At 39.5% G+C, this 24,794-nt stretch overlaps 1 protein-coding gene and 1 long non-coding RNA gene across 5 annotated transcripts in view; one reads left to right on the top strand and one right to left on the bottom strand.

The window, feature by feature from the left end:
- LOC128849262 (uncharacterized) overlaps positions 1–4,323 on the bottom strand; it is a 62,250-nt gene extending 57,927 nt beyond the window's left edge. Inside the window, exon 1 of the long non-coding RNA XR_008447283.1 lies at positions 4,222–4,323. This is a non-coding gene — a long non-coding RNA (uncharacterized LOC128849262). The remainder of the gene's footprint in view (positions 1–4,221) is intronic.
- A 2,788-nt stretch (positions 4,324–7,111) lies between these two features.
- DCLK1 (doublecortin like kinase 1) overlaps positions 7,112–24,794 on the top strand; it is a 262,831-nt gene continuing 245,148 nt past the window's right edge. For 3 of the 4 annotated variants that reach the window (XM_054068052.1, XM_054068042.1, XM_054068069.1), the window contains exons 1-2: positions 16,775–16,897; positions 19,844–20,232. In XM_054068052.1, coding sequence (XP_053924027.1) covers positions 19,857–20,232 — 376 coding nt within the window. In that variant the 5' untranslated portion in view covers positions 16,775–16,897; positions 19,844–19,856. Of the gene's footprint in view, positions 7,409–16,774; positions 16,898–19,843; positions 20,233–24,794 lie in introns of those variants that run through there. The other variant, XM_054068059.1, reaches the window with a different exon arrangement.

Genomic DNA, 24,794 nt, shown 5'->3' with positions numbered 1-24,794 from the left:
TGATGATAAGCCATAAGATTCATATTGTCATTTTTCATGGGTGACTTGTTTATATTTATCAGAGAGCTGTTAGACTCTCTGAATGGTTAATGAGGAATTGTCTATTCATAATTTATTCTCAAGGGGTATTTCATAACTACCAAATATCTTAGTCCCCCAGCTGTCTTCTGGCTCCCTTATCATCAATGCTGTGTACATTAGTTCATCAGTAAGCAATCTTTTAGAATGAAACATTTAGTTCCCTCCCCAAAAAATATAAGTGCAGTTCTGAGGATAACTCAGTCCAAAAGCTGTTCTCCAAAGATGTGTATATGAGCCTACACACACTCTTAACTACTGCATTGCATTTTTTCAACCCACACTCGGTAGGCTCTGCAGTCTCAAGCAACCTCACGTCTCCCCCAGACAGGTAATACACGCCTTCTGTTTCTTGCTATAAAAAATATTGTTCTTGATAGGCTGAAACAAGATCCTTATATTTTTTCAGATAATTTCAACTAGAAAATACAAGATATTAAAACCAATTACATCCCTAAATCACCAGGACACCAAGTAGGTCCTTCAGGAGAAATTTCAGGGCAAAATAGAGTGGTTGCAGCCAGCCTGTTTGAAAGGGGGAACCCCCAATATGGACATGAGCCATTCTGTACCATGTAGTGTGGAGACAATGATCTCCTGTAGTGAATGCATTTAACAACGCAAGTATGTCCAGAGAAACCAAGATAGAGCAATTATTCAGGCAACTGATGGCAAACCTCACAACTGTGTTAGTAGCAACAAACTGCAAATAGCAGAACTGCCCCTTGTCCAAAACTCCTGCACACAATACACATGCTTTGGTCCCATCCACGTTTAACGTAAGTCTTTTGTAACTTGCTGAGGCATCCAAACACGTTAATTTATATTATTCCATGTTTAGACAAGTCTAAATACCTGACTTCAGCATATGTCTCTGGATATGTGTTACTTTACTAATCTAAATGATTAGCTTCATTGGATCTCAGTGATTAATCATGTACTTTGGTGCTTATTGCACTGGGTCCCAAACTGTATTCAGACTTTAAGTGGACAAGATAACTTTGTATAGTTCTTCTCCATCGTGAACTCTAAAAAAAAGTATCTGCAGTCCAGTGACTCCAAAGACTATTAGTCATGCTCCCAGGTACATTACACTCTACCTATAATAAAATGGACACCTTTTTTACCTGAGGAAAATAGTTTATGTCCAGTCATATACTACATTTCTCATATCCATCCTCAGCTTTTGTTCATATGCCAAAATCTACTGCTCCTGCAGCCCTTGAAATGATCAAGAATTTTGCCACTGTTAGCAACGCACTAAATCAAGATAAGATTCTCTTTAATACAAATGTGTAAACCTAAGGTGAGCAGCCAAACACAGCTTTTCAGCTCTGCAGACTTGGCTATGCTTTAGTGAAGCTGAGTTTGTTCATGAGAGCTGTTCTCACGGTTTTGAGCAGCACATGAAATCTTTCCTTATGTAATTACACTTTTTCTTCTTCATTCCCTAGCACTTTCATAAAACTATTAGGCCTGCACAGTATCTTGTGCATTTCTAAACGAAGTGAAATTACGTGATAGGTACAGTTTAATTAAAGGAAGACATTTAGGTTTGTGGATATCTAGATGGCTTAAGTATACACTTCAATTAGCATATAGGTAAATAAGCTGCTAAGTCATAATTCTAGTTGGTTTGATAAGAATTGTATTATCTGTGCATTGTCCTGTATTAGTCAGCCTAGGTCACCCATGTTGAGCTCTCCTTGTGGATGTCTTCTTCATCTCACTTCTCTGATATTTGTTCTCTATTCGTCTTTAATGATTTAAAAACTAATTCTTTGTTTACTTTTAGAAAACAACTCTTTTCACTATACAGACTCCCCATCTAAACAGTCTTTCCATCACTAGCTATAGATGAAACAACATCTGTATTTATTGATGTTTTAAGTCTAAAGAGAATTGACTTGAGTTTTTATAGTTAATGTGATCAGCAACAATATTAATTTGCAGACTGCTTTTCAGTCTGATGTTCCTTTTTTGCTGCTGTGGTCAAGATAAAATCTCCTCACCTCTCTTTCAAAACCAATCTTAGAAAGAAAACATTCAGAAAAGTTCTTCAGAAGATATTTCATAGCAATTTGTAATGTGATCTGCAAAGAAACCCCTCTAGTACTTGCAATTTCATAACCAAGGACTATAACAATAATCCTTGTTGAGTGGGGACTTTCATTTTCTACTTAGTTTTCCTTTAGCCTTTTTGGGTAAAATGAGGCAACATTGAGCCTCACATTCAATATAAGCTTTTCATCATTGTTCTTTATTTTATTGTATGATGACCTGTGTCTACATAGAAGGCAGCGGAGGCCCTTTGAGCCTGCCATCAAGGATACACAGGAATCCTGCACTGACTTATTCTACCTGGATGACAAAAGCAAAAGAGACAATTAGACAACAGCTAAGGACCACAGAGGCCCAGTGAGGTGACGGACAAGCTGAAGGAGTAAAGCATCCAGAGTAGAAACTAAGCTGAGAAGGTGCTGTGCGTCATTGCTTCAGACAGACCTCATATCATGATTCTGTATTGAGTCCTTTAACTCAGAACTGTGTCATCAGAAAGGTAAAGGGTTTGCCTTTTGCTGGTCATGGCGAGACACAACTGTGTTCCCTCTGCTGAAGCCTGAGCATTTTGTCTTTGCAGAGTTTCTGGAGTGATTAGTAGGGAGAGGCAGAGACAAATGTGCAGACATACCCATCTTTCCTGATGTCACACGCTACTAGTTTCCACAGGCTGCTGGTCTCATTAACAGCTAATTCCAGTTTCCAGTTGTAGTATAATAGAACTACTAATTTTGTAAATGCCATAATGGTCTACACATAATGTAATAACTGCAAGAGTAAGAACTCCCTGTTTACAATCTAAATTGAGACTAGGAAGAAAAAAGGATATTGTATACCCAGTGTCCTGTTATATTCTCTCACAGCTTTTAAGGATTATTTATATGCCATTTGTATTACATTCACATGTAAAGGGCTGCCACCATACCTTTTCTCTACTGCCCTGTACTGAGCCATACAATAAATGGCAGTCTTTGCTTTAACAACGTTGTGTGATACAGTGCTTGCAAGTATCACACAAATCGCACCATGGCATATAGTTTCAAGTGAAAGCCTGAGAAAAAATGGGCTGTACCTCTCAAAGAGCAGGGATGTTATATATGTTCCAAGTTTAACTGTGTCTCTCAGAGAGGTAGATTTGTGATTGCTTCACACAAGCTAAATTTCCTTTAAGGATGCTGCCACGTATTTAATATTTTTTAAAAAGCAAGGCAATTTTATTTCCTACATTTTAGTTCATTCTTGTATCCTAGAAAAATAAAAGATGATATGAAAAAACTCATGAGAAAAAGATAGAGAGGCAAGCATATACAACATAATAGAATCTGTACAAACACTAAACAGTTAACCTCACTTGTCCTATTTTGCAGGATGTCTGATATGTGTACAAGCGTGTACGTACATATCCTTTTCTTTTCCTGTTTGTCTCCCATTATTATTGTTTCTCTCCAAAGTATATCTTGTATCTGGCTTGTAGGCAGTACTTTGTCTTTCATCTTATGTAATTATTCTCCCCCTCAGTTTTCAACAGAGCAGCCTGTTTGTTCCTCTCAGCTCCAACATGTCAATCACTGTTTTCTACATGGATATGCAGTCCCTCAATTATCAGTGTATTCACTAAACTAACTTTTCTTAAACTTGGGAATATATCTGTTCTTCTTTCATTCTGTTGGATTCCACCTGTGTGAACATGAGCTAGGACTCCTTACATACCAAGGGAGACTAGCAAGTATTCTAATCTATATTGTTTCAAAATAAAAAAATCAGATACCTTATTTGTTTAGGGTATCATCTCATAAACTTGCTCTACTTACAATGTGGAAGACATATTTCACCTCATTATTTTAAGTTGGTACACTCTGAAATACAAGTGGGACTGACCAAACATAGGCAGTAATTAGTGACCTTTAAAACTTGTAATTGCAATTATCATTCTATCTTGCACATAGCTGTGAGAGCATACGATAGCAGCTACATGAGAGTGTACGTTCCCACTGATAAGACCTGTGACTTTTTACATGCCTATCCTTGGACACAGTCATAATACTATAACATGCAACATATATTTTAAAGAGCTATCTTTACCTTGTTTCCTCTTTTTCTTATCCAGCTTTGTGCTTGTTTTATCCTTTGTCACCCGAAGCTTTGTGTCTCCTCTCTGGTTCAAGAATGAAAAAGTACGAACACTGTGAACTCTGCAGGAAGTTCAGAAAAATGGCTATTACAACATTGTTTCCTGTGGTTTTCATGGCTTCTTACACAGACAGAACCACAGAAAAGACACTGAATCTAGGGCAATTCTTCCAGCTTTGCTCTATGCAGTATGTGGCAGTGTGGGAGCTGAAGGACTCGTTATGTATGTCCAGCCACAATGAAGAATTCTCTGTTTAATGAGAAAGGGGAAAAAGCATTTTTTTATCCCAGATATTAAAGTATTCCTCCTACTATGGTGTTTGGCTTTGGTTTGTTTAGGGACAATTCAGCTCCCTTGCAACATACAGCTGTCAGCTTCTAACTATTATTTTATCTCATAAGTCTGTCAAAAGCACCTATTTTTCTATAGGTAGATTTTCCAAAACTATTCACACAATTGAAAAGTAACTATTATTCTGATTTTTTTTTCTTTCTTTCTAATCAATCTTTGCCCTTTCCTTCTGTTTCCCTCTTACTCCCCATTTCCTTTTGACAATGGAAAGGGGAGAAAACAGAAAAGAGCAAAACTTCTCGGTAACTCCTGGGTTGAGATACCCATTGTTTGTTGTACTATTTCTGTATCCAGCATCACTAAGCAGCAGAAAAAAATATGAGATCCCTGGGACACAGTCTAAGAATCACATCTTTAAGTAACTAGTAGGGAGTCGGGTTATGATTCTCCATGCTATCTGCCTGTAAATTTCACATAACTTCAGCAAGACAGAGGAGAGTGTTGATTGTTCTGTGTTGATTATTCTGTGTTGATTATTCTGCTTCCATTCTGGAATACGAAGGAAGAAAAAGAAGACAATTTTCCAGATTTCCATTAATTTCTATGATTACAGATGTTTGAAGAATATGCTGAGCTGGCCAAAGAATGCACAGGCATTACATTAATGGATGTGCCCAGCAGACATTTGCTAAGACAGAGGTTTTCTGCCGTGGTTTAGCTTTGTTTTCTAAGGATACGAAACCCAGAAAATTCAGTGAAGCTCGCTTAAAAATTAGCTCAACTAAAGTATGGAGCAAGCACTGGCGACCTGAGCACCACATTTTGTAGTATGAACTATCAACACACTTTTGGCAGTGCTCAGGAGGGGACCATCCATCCTCCCCCAGAGTCTCTTCAGACTCTCTGGAGGATCACTGCCAAGTTGCTGCCCTTGGTGAGCAAGCTGTATCCAACAGCGGCCTCCTGATTGCTTGCAGCCACTGGAAACTGTAGTCATATTAGACAAGAGGAGAGAGCTCAAGTATGCTGAATTCTTTAAGATATTATGAAATTAGATATCTAGGTACAGAGAAAGGGTATTTGTGTTTGTGCTGAGGAAAAGGTCGTTCACCATTAGACATCAAAGAATCAACATAGGCAAGATGTGCTAGTGATTCTGTTCATTCTGCTGCTCTGGGAACAATGGAATTACTATCTGATTCGAGTGTGAGGGAACTTTCTGCATCTGATGATAAATAGTGTTTAATCACTTACATCATCGTTGACTTTGACTTAGGTAAGTGATTACCATGGTATCGTGCAATGGGTTTATCAGTTCTCCTGGATTTATTCCCTTTTGCAAGTTCGATACAGTATTTTACTAAAAAAGCAAAATAAGGTTAGGTTCCTTACTAAGAATGTAGATTTAAATAATTCCTGGCTCCTACTTTTATTTTGCTTTTGAGCCATTGTTTTGTACCTTTTGCTCTGCAGAACACATTTAAATAGCTCAACTAACACGAGAAACACGTAAAAAAAAGTTTAAATTCCTCAACAGCTGCTATCTACCAACTTCTTTTTCACACCAGCTTATATTATCCTCACATATAGGATGCTGAAACTGGAAATAATACACCTCATAACATATGTAAAATATTCTAAATAGCAAGCTAATCATGCTAAAAGCCATTGTATATATCTAAGTACTTAAGAATAAAGTCTTTTTTCTGAAGGATTGCCTGACAAATTTTACATTGCTTCAGTTTTCACTAAAAGGCTTTAGACCACTGCCAGACAGCAGTGGCAAGCTACGCTCACTTGAAGAAGGAAGCTAGAACAGAGGAAATATCCATATATTAACTTAAAAGGATCATAGTTAAACCATCTGAAACTAACGCATGCACAGGATACTGAGTTTGCATGTTTTTCTCTGCTATGTGCAAGAAATAATAATTCATATTAAGTTATTTGCCATCTTAAAATGATTAAGCCTCATGTTTTCTGCATGGTTTAGTACTTTCAAAGTGGGACAAGTAATTACCTCTTATATAATAAACCATCTGCATGGATATAATTAAACATTTGCTCAGTTATATTTGATATTAAACCAGAAAAATAATGTGGTTAAATAGCATTCATCATGCAAAAGATGACAAAATCAGCTGAAAATCCATCTATAACATCCTGGTTAGTTGCTAAGCTTTTGAAGGGATCTTGAATAGATCTCAAATGTGATGCTTCATAACTCAGGTTGACATGGTAACGTGCACAGTAAAGAAAATCTCAGCTTTATTAGCAACTTCATTTTAATTCCCTCCTCTTTTCATATGCTCCCTTCAGTTTCTGGAGTAAATGTATCTTAAAAGCCTCTGATTGTAACTCATAATTATTTGGCATAATTAAGATGGTGTACTAGTCTCTTATTTTGTAGGCAGCAGAATAGTAGCAGATCTGCGAGATGAATCCCTCGCAGCATTTTTTAATGACCATGTTAAATTTAGTGCTGCTCTGAGAAGGATTACGTGTACCGCTTGGTTAATGGGATGCTTGCTATATTAGGACTGATCTGGCAGCACTCTGTCAGAGGAAACAGGCGGAAAAGAACTTTTCTCCATATAGCTGCTCTGACATACATGCTGTTGAGGGTCAATGACCGGAGCCATAGGCCCTGAAGACTCTAGCCGAGCAGACAAGACCAGAAATGCCAAAGCTTGAGGACACTGGCTGAAGGAATGGTAGCAAGGCAAAAATGGACCCTGTAAATGGACAGAGGCATGAGCAAGCATGCAAAACCAACACTGAGACATAGTCAACCATTTTTGGATATTTGGAGAAAACTAAGGCTTCATAGACGACCATCACAAAATTGTAAGTCTTAAAGTAGTCTTAAAGTAATAGAGACGTAACTTTAGATTGTTTTAAAATAACTGCCCCTGAAAGCTCTATTTCTTCTGCAAAGTAAACCATACTTCATTTTTAACAAGGATTTGCATTTTTATACATTCCTTAATTGTCTTCTTCTGTGCATGACAGAGCACTAGAGATTGCTGCATGATGTGGGATGTGTCTGGCACCTTATAGCATGTGACTGAGAGGAGGGAGGGAGGACGGAAAGTAGGAAGGAAACAAGGAAGGAAGGAAGGAAGCAAGCAAGGAAGGAAGGAAGGAAAGAACTACAGAGCTAGGATATCATCTGAGGAACGTGATAAAGAAAGCAAGCAACGTGCTACACCGTATAGATGCTTGAAGTACAGACAGAGCTAAAGAGGAGAGGCAGGATCTGTTTCATTGTGTGATATTTGACTGGTCTACTGGACACAGAATCCCAAAAGTACTCAAACTCATTTATCCTTCAGCTCCGCGGCTGACTGAGGGATAGGAGAACTGCAGTATTCCACAGAGGATAAATAAAGGCAGACTTGGAGTGACCAAAATAGAATTTAGTTGAAACTTTCCCTGCAGCCATAACAATGGTCACTCTTCAACCCTCAAAATAACTTATCACTTAGAAAATGACATGTTATCTTCACCCTAGACAGCACTGTTATGGAGTGAGTAATGAGTGTTTCATTTGTCACCTAGCTTCACAGGGAAACCTTTGCTTTACCATGGAAATACTGACATCACTGTAAGAGATCTATTAGAAAGGAAATATTATCAAGGAATTAGAAATATCTGAAAAACCCTGACAAATAAAAGAACAGAAAAGATCCGCTTCTCTGATAACTGTGTAATTAACGAGATTGAAAAAATGGTTGAAAATAGCCTCCATTAGATCTTCTGGATCCACAGTAGCTCCACATGTCTATTTAACATCTGATTCCTTCCACAGTAGCATTCCAGAGCACCAAAAATACTCAGCCATTTTTAAAACTAACTAGTAGGTTTTCTGTTGCTCAGACAATTTTAAATGTAATAGCCCTGATAAAATTAAACTGAGGAAATAAAACAAGAATAATTGTTTGGAGGCAGTTTCTCCTAGGCCTATACCATCCAAAAGGGAAGAAAGAAAAGAGAAATTTTTATGTCACTATCTACTGCAATATCTTCAAGTAATTGTTAAGCTTAAAAAATGCTGGTTTTCCACAGGGACTTGCTTTGCTGCAGCTTTGCAAACTTAAACCATGCGTGATTTAATGTTCTTTATTTTAAAGCTGTAAAGAGTGTAATTCTGTTAATGTAAAACAGCCCTCCATAAATTTTCAAGGGATTTTTTACTCTAAACTTTCCTATACTAAAGCAATATTAATTACTTCTTCGAAACAGAGGACTCTGAATTCCACTTTCATGGCAAATTATGTTTGCTTTGTTACCACCTAAGAGAATGTGGATTAACTTGCTTAATACTACTTTCTTTCCTAACAACAGTAGTTCAAATGTAATCTTAAGATTTGTGTTTGATTTCTTTCTGGCTATTAATGCTAACAGCCTCTTTAAATAAAAATTCATATTTAAGGCTATATGTGAATATATTTCACATTGACTGCACCTAAACTTTCAAAATGTAGTCACATGGACAAACAGAAAAAAGTTATCTCGTGATGGAGAACTGCCAACTACCCTGTTCTCTTCAAAGCCTCGTTAGTTTCCCCCTCCCTGCAAACATGGTTACTGTATAGACAACAACGACTCTATTTCTTATCCAAGGACTAAGCTGAGAGTCCACAGTGTTTTAAAATGGCAGAAAACATCTATCGACTCCATCCAAGAGCTTTTAACTTACATTTTCTAGTGAGCAATTGTACATAGCCACTCTTTTTAATTTTGAATCATTCCATACCATTGTCATTTGACTCTTTGCTCAAGAGTTTTCAAGGTTAAGTTCTTAATGAACTTTGGGGTAATTCTGATCTGCTGTAGTAGAACTGGAGGTACCTGGAACTGTCCAGAAGTGTAATATGTCGGACAGACTTTAGTTTTGTATTTATGCTTCTAAACTTTGAGTTCAGTTTTAGGCATTTAAGTTTTTTCTTTGGGGGAAGGAGAGAAGACTGCCAGTTCTGTCTGTTTGCCTTCTCCATTTACTAGCTGTTTAGTTTATCTCAAAGAGAGTCTCTAACTTTCATTCTTTTTCCTCTGTGCATCTCTGACACAATCTGTGATGACTATGAGAATATTATACTTGGATCTGATTTCAATGTAAGCCATGTTACCACAAGAGTCACAACTACTCTTACAGTGATATTGCTAATTAAAGCAAGTCACTTTATCAGACATAAAACTATTATTGCCTGCATATTTACCATCATTGACTTTTAGCAGTATGATATTTTTGGTTTGAGATCTGTGATCATTTTATTTGTCTTTTACCTGATGAACCCTACAGCAGTGCACAACTTTATGGTGGCTAAGTATACTTGAATAAGCATCAACAGGATGCTATTAAAGAGCACTTCTCTAGACCTTACATTTTCAATAATTTGGAGATGAAATTATTTATGGAACAACATCTTAAAAGAATACTTACTACTTAACTATGCACTAATGGTATTAGACAGTCAGGCTGAAATCTTTAAGATTACCATGATCATTTGGAGGTTTAATCACCTCTAAACTAATGAGAACTGGACTTTCAGCCTTAAGTTAGATAAATCTTTCATTAAATGTCATGAAATCAATTCTGTCTGCTGTTGTGCTAAGTCATAAGATGGTTGAGTGGAAGGACCATCAGTAATGGAGTCTTTTCAGACTACATAAGCAGTAGGTCAGGATCCCTCCATACACGACCTGCATGAGGAGAGATGTGGCAGTCTAGTTAAAGCAACAGCTGGTGGCTTACGCCCCTAACCTGCAAATGAACTGCAAGAGAGGACGGTATCCAAATCCCCACACAGAAAAGATATATGCTGCCCAAAGTATCTGATTTTGCCTGTAACAGGAGGTATGGAATGCAGTGGATACTGCCTGACAACCACCTATGACCAGTGCATCACAAAAAATGGCATCTAGGAGACAGAGAAAACTACTCCTATACAATGAAAATTTGAGACACCTTCTAGGTCACCAGTATCTTCCCACGTCATTTCTCCTCTTTGAATGACCTGAGATTTCCCCTGTTGTTTCTTGTTCACTGCCCCTCATGCATCCTTTAGCGATTTGGGACACACTGGCTGATTACTTTCCTGAGAATGAACTAAGGCCCATTCCTCCCTCTCCTCACAAAATCTGTGTGCTACTGGGATGTTCCAACCCTCTTCTGACTGACAAGATCTGCCTGGAAAAAAATTATTTGGGAATTTACTTCAGAAGTGCCAGTAGTTGGTGCAGAATTTCACTCCAAATTCTTTCAGGACACAGGCCCTTTTAAAAAATACTGTTTCTAAAATTTATGTTCCAACCCCAGCCTCACTAACTTATTTTTACAACACCGGTAAACAAAACTACCACATAAGCTGTTCTTAGGTCGTTCAAAAAAATGTGTACAGTTTGGGCATTTCTATTCATAAACCATTCTGGCTTTCTCTCAAAATTAAAAAGACGGTTCCCAAACCCTCAGCTTAGAGCCTATGCATACTACTGAGATTGAGTGGAAGTTATTCTGAACATACATATTCTAAATTATTTAAAATACCTCTGCCAAAGTTTAGCAGTCAGCAAGGAATATCAATTTACTTTAATTAGTTTGACCCAAGGACCAGAAAAAATTCAGATCCTGCACTTCAGAATTATTCTAATTCGGCTTCTTGGCAACCTGGAAAGGAGGAAGATAATAGTAATGGTTTACTCAGATACGTATCTTGCTACCCTACATGATGATGGAGAACATTTTGGAGGGACAGAGCTGTTTACCAGGTAGGATTTCATCTGCCACACGGATTGTTTATTTATAATGGATAATCCCAAATGACAGGGGTTTACGTTCAATTTATTGCAAGGAAATCACATCAGATAAACTGCTTTTTAGACATGCCTTTAATAGCATCTGAAACAATAGCAGCTGAAACGACTCAACACTATCTGAAAGAAAAAAAATAAAGAGACCTAAGTCTGACAAACTGTGCTGAAGGTCTTTTGTTGACACAGTTAAAATATCCATGGAGTATCAAAAAGTGAAATATCATAATTTTCCAATACAAAACATGTTCACTTAATAATAGGACCTCTTTCCAGTAGATAAACATGTAGGAATAACTATATTTTATCCAATGACCAGCATGCAATTATATCTGCTATATGCAAAGAGAGTTATGTCCTGGTCTAGAGTCTGTTTTTAAAAGGATTAATTTCTTGAAGAAGTTAGTTACAAGGAAATAAATCAGGCAGATAAACAGTCTTTAACAGTGAATGATTTTACCAAATTAAAAAAAATCTCATTGTGCGGTTAGAGAAGATACTGTCTTTTCTTAAAAATATCCTTACTGGAGAGAAATCCAGAAGGACAGATAACATAGCAAAAACATTTACTTGGTATTGTAAGTCTGGACAAGTAAAATATCAACAAGAGACATATGAGAAATCATTGGTGAGAAATTTTACATCCAGAAATACTGAAGACAAAGAGGGACTAAAAAGAAATACATTGTGAACAAAAGTAATCCTAGAAAAATCATAGGCCTGTTATAAAAGTAAACATCATAAACTGTCAATAACAATGGAGAACAGACAGAAGGATTCAATAAATATTTCCGCATAATGCAGTCCCACCCCAGTCATGAATGCTCTATATTTTCCCTAAAATAATATGTAAATCATTTTTAATACACAGGTAGTTTAAAGAAAATTATTATTGGTCTGCCTGTTTGACATTGCTATTCAAGAAATCAAAGAATATTAAATATTAAAAAAAATGGATAAAGCCAGGTTTCCATTTGGAAAACGTAAAAAAATTACTTTGATTATGTAATTCTAGCTATGCTAGAATCAATGGCAGGTAAAATACTGAAGGCCTGATATGTGATATAATCAATACAGAAATGATGGTGTAATTAATGTCAACGAGCAAGTCAAACTGGGGAGCTTTCTGGGTGAGACTGCTGAATATGACAGATAAAGGTGACTGCAAAGAGATATGCTTCTGTAAAGTACTGGACATGCAGGAGTACATCAATCTAATTAAGTGATTGGCATTATATAAAATCAGTGTAACAGATAAAAATTAATTAAAAGAACGCTAAATGTCAGATCTCCGAAGTAACTATAAAGAGCCAGTTGTTACCCCTCTAGTAATTAGAGAAGAATTTGTAGAGTTCTTTTTCATAAGGGAGTTTTTCCTGTTTCTGGTGTTTCTGGTGCATTGTGCCAGGGCTCTGCCACCCCACCCCACGCTCCTGCCATGCCCAGCTGGCTGATGCAGCTCCAGGTGTCCAGATCCCTGCTGGGAGCTGGCATACACTGTTTGCTGAAATGGGCATATGCACTAGCCTGGGTTGGCATCCTGAGAGCTGAATGCCTCTCTGACATGAAGTGGAATGAGCTCTAAACACACCCTTGACACCGCCGTCTTGAGGGACTGAGCTGTAGTTTTCAGAAAATGCCGTCCTCTGCTACTACATAAATTTATGAGTGATCTGAAGGAATATTTAATAGCAATAATGGTGAAATTTGCAGATGACATAAAATGCATAAAGCACTAAATAATGCAAAGAAAAAACAGTTTTTCTACAGGGAAATTGACATCCCTTAGTAAGCCAGGATCATTTGAACATGTTTTTTCAGACAGCTGAATGCAAGGTCATTCAGCAGGAACAAAGAATGTAGGTCACATTTCGAAGACTGGAGACTGTGTCCTGGAAAGCAGCGACTCTGAAAAGGATTTAGGGGTCACAGTGGTTAGCTGACTAAAGAGAATCTCCCAGAATGATGTTCTGAGGCATTCGATACAGCCTTTGCATGCTGGGTGGTGACACAACTGTATCCAATTCTATGGTACACTTTTGAGGTGCTTAAAAATTAGAAATGTTCAGAAAAGCACTGTTGGAATACTCTTAGAATACTGAATAGAATACTCTTGGGATACTGAAAAACCTGATTAACAATAACAGAGACGAGAAATCCAAGTTGCCTACTTTATCCGAAGCAGGATTAAAAAGTGACTGTACCATGGTTTATAAGAATACATTAAAGAGGGCTCAGGAATTGCACAATATTCCAAAGTCTGTCCAACAAGGAAAGAAAATTTTGTATTAGCAAGATAGCATGCTCCTTTAACAAGGCAACTATATAACTGTTGAAACTGTTTCTACTTAAAATTGCATTTTTTTTTAAATTTAAGCAAATCCATGAGAAATGTAAAAGAAAAGTATCTTTCAAAGTGCCTTAAGAAGAAAAGCATGACAAGTGTTTGTTGACAAAGGAAAAACAGACTGTACAGTATGGTGTTCCACCTTCATGCTAAACACAAAAACTGTACACAAATAAAGTAACGCACTTTAAAAGATAGTTCTCTATTAGGTTTGCACTTCAGTTTTGATTTATATCGCATTCTTTTCTTTTGACCTTCTTTTTAAAACATAAGCAGAGAGAAGATCTTTCTTGAACATCTGTGAAATATTTTGCACACTTAGGTTGGACATAAATAATACATGTCAGGAACATGTAAACACCAATGGGAGAAATAAATTATGTACGTGAACACAGGGCACTATAGCTAAAGTAATGAGTTGAAACATAAGAAACTTCCATTAACCTGATCATCAGACAGAAATTCCTTATAATTGGAGGAATTCAGCTTTCGAGAGATGTCTCCTTTGGGAAGCTGAAGTCCCGTTACCTGAGACATTTAAAATGATCATGACAAAACAGCACTGAAGAATGTTAAAGAACAATCCTTTGTCAGGACCATAAGGGTCTTTTCAGTCCCTGATCTTTGCGATCTCCTATTTTTTCTTACAATTTAAGACCACCATGACTTTTTTTTATTTGATTGTTGACCTAAAAGAGAAGTTGTGCAAAGAATAGAATTTTTTTGCAAGATTCCCAGAATTCCACTAAAATTAGTTTCCATTCTCCAGTCAAGTATACCAACATAACCAATAATGCCATATCTGTTATGTCTAAACACTGACAAAGAGATCTTCCAAAACAATAGACTAAAAAGCAATACAGCTGGTGTTATACTCAATGTGGATGTACTCAGTTTTTAGGAACTTGAATCTGCAAAATGGCAGTGTTTAGCAAAGTGCCTCAGCACAACTCATTGACCAAAGAGAAAGAATTTCATGCCTTAGAACGAGATCTACAAAAACTAACCTGTGTGGTAAGACTGTACTGAGGACAGAGGTGCGCATCAATTTCTGAATCTCATTGATGTTCAGGTATTTTAAAGATATTACTTCTCTGAACAGAGGTTTTCCTGAAGGTTTTAGGTGCTCATTTCTCTTTCAAAAGCTAAGGAAAGAAGTGTAGCCAGAAGACTTCTGTTTCTGCTCTATAATTTAATGATTAAAGAACTTCTCTAGGATGATGAAGATACAGCAACAATTAATTTTCCTCTTTATGGAATCTCCTGTCTCCTAATTGCTTGTCTGTGGACTGTCCTAGGGAAGTAGAAAAAAAACAGGCGTGCTCCATCCACTTCTTTTGAGCCTCTTACAGTTTTCATAGACTGAAGGCTTCGTTTGCCTTCAAACAGATTAAACAGGGGCTTCTATTCTGATTAGAGGTCTACCACTGGGAGCAGGGCATTCTGGGCTTAAGCCCTTGTTCCACTGATCATTTTGGGATTTATGGATATGAAACATACAAATGGTCCTTAATAAAGACACACAAAGCCATCTTTTGTCCTTCTTAACTGAGTGCCACAACCACGAGGTTACAGACTAATTCCCTCTCTCTGATCTAATGCATTTTTAATTCTTTCAGACTACAAAGTGGAGCAGCTTCAGCAGAAGGGACAGACTGTGTTTTCTTTCCTTCCATGTCCCCGTGGACTGTGAGCTGTTTACCTGACAAGTAGAAGAGTGCCGATGTCCTTGTTGCACAAAGGAAAGCAAACCAGGTCCTTCACCTCAAGAATGTTTTAACCACTACAATTTTTATATTTAGAATGAAACCAAGCCTTTGAGCACAAAGCATCAGTTAAGGCTGAATTTTTGTATGGAAGTTGACTTGGCAAACCTGCTCCAAGATCTGAGGGGCTGGAGTATGAGAAGAGCAAGTTCAGTCAGATGAAGCCTGAGATGCCTGAGATGCCTTTGGCGAATGCACCTTCTGGAAATTTAAGCATAGAAACCGTAGCAACTAGGGATGTTAGTTACCTCCAAGGTCAGATGTAGCTAGGCTACATCTTTGAGGCTCTGGAGCGTGTCCAGAGAAGAGCAACGAAGCTGGTGAAGGTGCTGGAGAACAAGTCTTATGGGGAGCGGCTGAGAGAGCTGGGGTTGTTTAGCCTGGAGAAGAGGAGGCTGAGGGGAGACCTTATTACTCTCTACAACTACCTGAAAGGAAGTTGTAGAGAGGAGGGAGCTGGCCTCTTCTCCCAAGTGACAGGGGACAGGACAAGGGGGAATGTCCTCAAGCTGCGCCAGGGGAGGTTCAGGCTGGATATCAGAAAGAAATTTTTCATAGGAAGGGTCATTGGGCACTGGCAGAGGCTGCCCAGGGAGGCTGTTCAGTCACCATCCCTGGAGGTCTTTAAAAGACAGGTAGATGAGATGATCAGGGACAGGGTTTAGTGGCAGATAGGAATGGTTGGACTCGATGATCCAAGCAGTCTTTTCCAACCTGGTAATTCTATGATTCTAAGCGAGAGGCGCGAGGAAGCCCGACTCCAGTTTCAGTACCTAAAATCCACACCAATCCCACCTCCAGACACCAGTCCCACCTGCAGTACCCAAGTGCTTTCACGGGGCTTTGGGGAACGGGTAGGCTCTCAGCACCCCGGGACCGGGCGAACCTCATGGGGACGCCACGCCACACCCTCGATCAGGCGTCTATTTCGGACACCGGACCAGGTCTCTGCGGGGCGGTGGGAGGCGGCGGGAAGGCTGGGAATTTCCTCGGGGGGAGCCCTCAGGGGGCGCGGCCGCTGCCCCCATCGCAGCCGGGACCGGGCGCTGCCGGGGAACCGACGAACAGAAAGAGGGGGAGACGGCGGCGCCGCCCTCCGGAGAGAGGCTGGTGCGAAGCGCCGCATCTCAATGAGGGCCGGGCTAATGCAAATCACTGCAATCGGCAGCAGCAGAAGAAAGGCGAAGCAGCTGCAGCCCGGGCTCCCCAGCAGCGCGCTCCAGCCGGGGGAGGAGGAACAAAGGCAGCAGAGCCGCTTTCTGCGGCAACTGCTGCGGCTGCGGGCGGGTGGTCGCCGGGGGGAGGGAGGGAGGGAGCGAGCTGCCGCCCTTTGGCCGCTTTTCCCACTTCGAGCCGCCGTCTTCTCTCCGGCAGGTCTGCGGGAGAAGGTGCTGGCCAGGCTGTGAGCAGGTAAGCGCCGGGGGTTTGTCCCTGTGCGGCGCGGGGGCTGCGGGGCGCGGCCGCCGGGGCTGCGGCACCTGTGCGGGGCTGCGGCTCCGCCGGGCAGCGGGGGCTGCTGCCGCCTCCCCCTTCCGCAGCCCCCGAGCTCCCCTCGGAGCTCCTCGGTCCCCGGGGGCTGCCACCGCCTCCCCTGCAGCTCCCCGGGAGCTCCTCGGTGTTGTCCGGCTGATGCGCGGCTGCTCGCCTCTCGCACGGGTATTCGCGACCCCGGCGGAGCGAACCCCCTTCTCCCGGAGCCGCCGCAGCCCGCATCCACGTTTTTCCCACCCGCAATGACACAGTAGCCGGGCTGCTGCTCGGCCTCCGGGTGATCCTCGCCCATCGCTATGTGATGCGTTATTTTTGTTGTCAGCATCTATGATTGTTTTATGTAATCGCTCCCCCACACCTGCATTATAAATACGTTTTTAACAGCTGTGTAGGGAGTGAGGTGTCGGGCATGGTGGTTTTCCAGGGGCGTGTCCCTTCATTTTTCTCTATCTGTATGTCTACGAGTATCCATTTACACGCGGACCCACGGAAACATCCGATCAGATGAAGTTGTTTAGGCTTTCTTTGTCTGTTCTGACCTTGTGGTTTGAACACGCTTTTCTGTCGATAGCAGGACTGGTGTTCAAGGAGAGCCCTATTTCTGTATAAAAGGGCGTAATTGGGAATTACAGCCATTATTGATTAAAGCGTAAGTGTGCGGAAGAAAGGGGCAATGAGTCACGCTTCTTCCTTCCCCCATGGAAAATTAACATAGCTGAAAGTCTCTCTAAAAAGTACATCTTCATGGAATCTTGTTTTTCCTTTTTGTGTGTGTTTTAGATGGTTTGAGCAAATGAAACGGCAGACATAAAAAACCTATTTCTCTTGGCACAGGTATTGCTTTTGACGTACAGTTTCTGAATTGTCAGTTCAGATTCTCATGGGAATTAGAAACGAAATAAAACAAATGACTTAATTTTTTGTGACATGGAAACATCGGTATTATTATCTCCATCCTAAACTGTGACTACTAAGTGATATTTTGTATTTAACTCATGGATAAATGTTAGTGAAATGCCACGGCAAATGTTTTCACTGAAGTGAGATGTTTGTGTGTATATACACCGAGGAGGAAAAATGTAGTCTTTTATGTGTATGTATACACACATAGATACCGCACTATATATATACATTAGGTACCTTTAAAGTATTTGCAAATATAAATCTTGCATGTATACATAAGCACATGATCCTGTGCCAATGTAACAAAATGAATTGTGAGCGGTAACTGAAGCAGGGTATATCATCTCCACCAAGGCCCCACACTTGCAGTGCTTCGCCTTAGGTGCTTGTTATAGTCAAGCACATCAACAGCTCTGAGAAGTTGCTGAGCGTATCCCCTACAGCTTTGCACCATCAGGGTCCAGCTGTATAATCACTGGTTTAATGAAAATTTCTGTAAACCGAAAACCATCCATAAGTCTTTCCATATTTCCTCCTACTGTTTTACAGCTGCTTTGAATATATTTTTTTTTCCCTTAATGGTCACACGGTTATGAGTGGTTGAAACAAAGCTTGTGTTTGCTGTTTTTTTTCTTTTTTTTTATTGGAAATCAATGAGAGACCACTTCTAAATAAGCTCTCTGTATCTGTACTATAAATAAGCTTACTGTGCTTTGCTGTTCCACAGACAACTGCAAATCTACGTGTTTCCAAAATTAAAAGAAATGTGCTTTTAACCTAATGCTCTTTTGAACGTTCTCCTTTTTTCATATTTTTGTTTCTTTAATTTGTGAAGATTAATGTGCAGTTTGTATTTAGTATATAGTCACAACAAAAGTATTCTTGTGTGGGTAGTAAAAAGGAACGCAAGTAGCTACCTCATCGATTTCATTACAGAGCATGTGAACTTCCATTTGTGTGAACTGTATTGAACAACTGGATCACTCTGGTCAGAGCTTACGGGGTTTTGTCACTGTCCAGCATGGGAGAAGCCAGTTGGTAATTTGCCCTTTAATGCTGAATTTATCACTCCTTCAGTGATAGTTTTGCAGGCAAAGGAAGCTGTCAGCAGTAATCAGTTTGAATATTAGGCATAGGGTATTAATAACACGTCTTGCAAATTTTATTACACATATCATTAGAATACCTTTTTGACTGACTAATATTGGCTCCCTGTCTTCTAATTTTATCTTTTTTTTCTTTTTTTTTTATTTTTCATGACATTTGAGCACTCTTGTTGGCTCAGAGTATGTCAAATATATGCACAAGGACAACTGAAACAATTTATTATGAATTTTAGGTCGTAAGGAAACCAATGGTCAAAGGCTTTTGGAGGGTGGGCTTGGTGCCCATGAAGTCCACATACAGGTAGTGGTAGTCTTGATTCTCATCACCAACCTGCAACATCTATTCTCTGAGAAGTTCTTAATCGCTTACTTGTTGGCAAATGATTCCCTTTCTGAAATGGCACCTCTGAGATCACAGTTGGAACAAACAGTTTAGTGGGATGAATGGTTTAAAAGGTAGGCTGGACTCAAATATCGCCTGAATATAACATGAGGAAAATAGAAATCTGATGCATTTGAACTTTTTTTCCAGTAGCTCAACTTTGTCACCTCATTTCCAGAGCTCTTACTGAATTTGAACAAACACTTCCTAATGTTTGCGTATTGTTAGCAGTTTGTTTCATGAGTGGCGTTTCTATGGTGTATAAAAGCCTAACTCATAAACTAGGTTTAATGGCGTGGCAAGAAAGTTACCTGTAAAATGAACATGGGAACATAAAATGCTTTCGTTCAGACATTTTTCTCAAGGTGGGAAGTATTCTGTAAGTGCCATGTGTAAGATGTGAAGTCTCGAAGTGGACTCCCTTAAAATGTGTAAGTTTCCTAAACTTTTTGTCTTCTCTTGTGCATCCCTTAGGTTCAACTTCAAAATGTCCTTTGGGAGAGATATGGAGCTGGAGCATTTTGATGAGCGTGATAAAGCGCAGCGATATGGCAGAGGGTCCCGGGTAAATGGTTTGCCCAGCCCTACTCACAGTGCTCACTGCAGCTTTTACCGAACCCGTACTCTACAGACCTTGAGTTCTGAGAAAAAAGCCAAGAAAGTTCGTTTCTATCGTAATGGAGACCGGTATTTCAAAGGAATTGTATATGCGATCTCCCCTGACCGATTTAGATCCTTTGAAGCTCTCCTGGCTGATCTGACCCGAACTCTGTCTGACAATGTGAATCTGCCCCAGGGAGTGAGAACAATCTACACAATTGATGGCTCCAAAAAGATTTCCTCCTTGGATCAGCTAGTAGAAGGTCAGCAGTAAGATTTGGAAGTTACATTTGAGTCAGTATTTGTTTGTCTATTCTATTAAGTCTTCTGCAAATAGGTAATGGTATTGTTGTTCTTGTTGATAGAGAAAGGACCTTCAATATTATAAGTAAGAATTGCCAGTATCTTAAATTGTGCCATGAAATATTGGTGCCTGCTACTTCTTTCTCTTTTGTTGAAGTGTCTGACCTTTCCTTTTATGTCAACCTAGTGTTAATAGTCCTAGATCTTGCAGATCATACCTGCTACTTCTTTTGAACTTGCATATTTGAAAATGCCAGTGCGAATTTAGTCAGTTAAACTTGGCAGAGGGCATGGTGCCCACTTCTGCAGAGGTGAAAGTATTCGCTGATTAAACCTACAAGAAATTCAGTTCTGATGGACTTTTTAGGTCTGCTTGTACCTAGTGAAGAGCTCAAATTCTTCCCTACAAGTAAATAGGCCTTAAGTAAAATACTCTCATCTCTGAGATGGTGGCATAGATGTAGGCAACCTGTTGAAAGAGTAATATTGTAGTCATGGTTCAGCTACGGTAGATGGTAAACCTTTTTGTCCCTTTAGTATTTCCCTTTCCATCTTCCCGACTCCATTGACATCCTTACATTCTTTTTAAATAAGGGTCATGTACCTGCAGTATAAAGCATTACCAGCGATTTGGTCAGGACAGATGGGTTGCTGTCATGAACACTGAATTTGTCAGTCCTTCAGTAATAGTTTTGTTGACAGACTAATCTGTCAACATTCATCTATTTGAATATTAGGCGCAGGATATTTTTAATAACTTTTACAATTTTTAGAAATAGCTAAAGTATCTTTTTCAGCATGAAGTGCTTCTGGCTTGCAGTAGGTTTCTTTTTGTGTGTGTAGACAATTGCTCCTAGTGTAAAACACCAGAACGTGTGCGATCTGAAAGCATTAACTAGCACATGGCCACAACTGAGGTTGGTTTTTATCTTGTAAAGTTTAAATGCAGGGGCTTGACTGTGTTCGAAGAAAATAAAGGTGGAACATTTTTTTTGTTGTTTCTTCCATCCTGTCCTTGGCTCTAATGTGCCGTGGGCAAACCTCCAAAGCATGGATCTATAGCCACTGGAGAGCTAGTTTAGGGTTGTAACAGAGATTGCAATTTCTTCATAATTTTTGTTTCTAGCGCCCGGTGAGAGTATAACCAGGGTATAATGAGAGGATGTGAAGAAGGCTAATGTGGGGAGAGGAAAAGAAAAGGGTAACACCAAATACGGTTCCTGAAAAAGGAACACGTCTTCACATAGCAGGTGTTCAGCCACCATTGAGTTGTCTACTTTAGATATCGTAGCACAGGAAAGCTTTGTAAGGAGAAGTTCTGAGAAGAGGATATTCTTGATAATCCTCCTTGCAGAAAAAAGGAGAGTTGAAGACAATAAGAAGATGCTCAAAGTGGTAGGATTGTCCATGATAGTAAGGGATTTTGGGGTTAGGACTATAGGTTTAGTGAAATAGAAAGAAAATTGCTCGTAAGATCAGTGTAATGAATTCCAGGGCAGAGTTAGGGTTGTATTTATCAGGAAAGTATTTAATTGGTGGAGAAAATAAAATTCTGGGAGGAAAGACCAATATTAATCAAAATCTGTATAAAACCAGTGTTTGTGCACTTTCTTCACTGTAGCAATATAAATAATTGTGCTGATTTGATTGGTGTGGTCATCAAGAAGCAAGCATCTTTTGAAGTTAATTTTGATTTGCACAGTCTGTTGCTGCCAGCCAGAATCAGTTTTTTTGAAAAGAAAGAACTGAATGTAGAAATAAATTCAGCAACCTGTAAGACTGGTTTGTTTTGGCATCTTGGAGGTGAATAATTCCAGTTGTAAATCAGTCAGTCAAAATCAGACAGTACCAAAGCATAAGTTCAATTTTAAAGAAGGGCTTTGGGCTTTCTTTTAATTCTATGGGATTTTCTTCCTTGCCTTGTCAATGAATACATCCACCCTTCCTGTGTGCAGTTCAAGTTGGACAATCCAATTTTTCTTGTGCCGTTCACACTGTGGGGTTTATAGAAGTCAGTCTTTGTGTGCAAGTAGAGTGCTACATCCTTGTTCCACCTGAAAGGGAGCATCTGTCTGTATAAAGCTGCAGGGTGGGTTATTTTGTTCTGTTTCCCTCATTTAGATTCCCTGTAAAGCACAGGTTCACATATTATTCGCTCAGCGATGTTTTTTATGTAAACCCTTTCCACGCTTTACTGTAAAATTTATTAGAGTTTGGCTAGTCTGGTACAGCATTAATTAGATTGAAGCTGTGCTTTGTGTTTAAATAGCTGGAAAATCGCTTGATTTTTGCCTCTTGCCAAATGACAGTTGTACTGAAACTATTGAAATACAAAGCACTGCTTTTGTCGCAGTGAGATTATTCTCTCACTGTGTGAATTAATTAATCACACCGTTATGAATTTAGATTATTTTTTTTTCTTCTTTTATTTAGGGTGGCATTGATTTTAGTGATTACATTGTAAGATAAATATGTAAGGCCTTGATTTGGTGTTATTACTTGCCTTTATGCCTGTGAGGAAGTGAATGTACTCTTACCTTCCCACATGATACATGAAGACAGAGAAGCATCCACCTCCTAGGGGAAACAATGCAGCAGCCACTGTCTTTCATCCCAAAGCTAGATACGTAGAACTGCATGAAAGATAGTCCCAAAGGAACAAAGATTGTAAAGGAGATGTTTTGCTTCAGTAATATTTAGTTGTGTCCTGCCTGCAATTCAGAGCTGGCATGGGTGTATGGTGGTGCTGTAAGTTATTTTGAGGTGCCTGGACACATCTGCCCTTTATTTGAAACAAATAACTTTCTTAAGGTGGGGAAGGGGGTGGGGGATTGCTTGGAAGACTTGGTGCGCATCAGAGTGGTTGGAATTTGATAACAAAGGAGTATGTGCTATTGTAAAAAGTTTCATGTGCTCTGTAAGTTCTCTTTTCTGGTCACCTTGGGTGAAGGAAAGAATGCAGTGGATTCAGCTTATCTTCTTTTTGTCAAACCTGATGGTCAGGACCCTCTTATCCATAAAGAATGGTTTCCAAATGTGACATGACTTTATTTCCTAGGTATAACATGTAATCAAAGCATCTAGAAACGATAAAGATGAAGTTGCTCCTAAGGCTAAATTGTCTAGGTGTAAAAGTCTCATGAAAGGTCTAAATGCTTTTCACTTTTCCAAAAGTGTGCTGTCTTAATTTAAAGCTGAAGGCAGAGGTGGATTGATGGTTCTTATGCTCAAAATTGTCATTGAACAGTGAGTGTAGTGAGAACAGCAGTAGATTGGAATGAGCAGGATAACTCTGAAACAGAGTGTTACAGGTTTTACTACTGGGGTCCTACTACATGGAACAAAGACCACAGAATCAATCCATAGCCAGAAGTGCATCCCTTTCTCATTAATTTTTATTGTAATATGACCTCAGATTCTTGGTTATGAACCAGAATCAATCGTTTTAGATTTTCACAATGTCTACCACAAAAGATGAACCCTGCAGCAGAGAAATGGCAGTCAAAAGACAAACCAAAACCCCAAACCACAAGATGAGTGGAGAATACTGGGAAACAGTATTGTCACATGTTGATACTGGGTACACTGCTGAACTACTGTAAAGACTTGTATGCGTGCGTGCACGTTTTGTGCAGGCATAATGGCAAAAAATCTAGGGAATAATCTGAAAAAGAAATGTTTGTGTCTCAGGGATTATCTCTGCAATCCTCAGTGAAGGAGAGGTCTGAAAAACCACAGATATACTGGTTTTAAAATCTGTTAATGGCTGTAACTGGCTAATTACTCTTGGGAGCTGTGAAACTCACTGCAGTGGCAGAGGAGATGATGGGTCACAAGGACTGCAGGAAGGCTTTTGCAGGTGGAGGCAGGCAGTTTGTGTTTGAGGCAGCAGAGAAGCTGCCTGCCAGTGTAGGGTTCGAAAGGCAGTGTCTCCTTCCTAAAGTGGTGGGCTGTGAGAAAGTTCCTGACTTTCGTGTTTAAGTCTTGTTCATCCCACTGTCACCTCATTCGTCTTATCTCTGCTTTTCCCTCTCCTTCCTGCAACTGCTGTTGCCTCCTTCACTCTGCCACCCACTCCAGCAGTGCTGGTAAGAAGCCCAGCCAGGCCAGACTGTAGGATTTGATTGACGTGGTCTCTGATGCGCTCTGGAGCTAATTTTCTTTCTTCTAAGTCATGCCTTCCTCAGCAGCTGGGAATCAGTGGGCCAGAAAGATTCATGTGCATATGTAATATGTTATCAAAGTAATAATAGCAAAGTATCTGTTAAAACATTTGTAGAGCTGAATCTATGTGGACATTTGTTTATAGGATTCAATTTACACTGGATATTTACCATGGATTTGATCCAGGGCTATCAAAGTTAGAAAACTGGACTGGATCCTGTGACAGAAATGCCTGCAGTCCTTATATTGTTTAATAAACAAACAGCTGAACAATCTTGTTGCACAAAATGGTAGAGAGTTTTTCTGGCACTGTTTATTTGATTATTTTATTTCATGAATTTGAGAAGGTTCATCCATC

The sequence above is a fragment of the Cuculus canorus genome, chromosome 1 (genome assembly GCF_017976375.1).
Source record: "Cuculus canorus isolate bCucCan1 chromosome 1, bCucCan1.pri, whole genome shotgun sequence".
Classification (NCBI taxonomy): domain Eukaryota; kingdom Metazoa; phylum Chordata; class Aves; order Cuculiformes; family Cuculidae; genus Cuculus; species Cuculus canorus.
The sequence above is the reverse complement of the archived record's forward strand: the minus strand, read 5'-3'. Positions and strand labels throughout refer to the sequence as shown.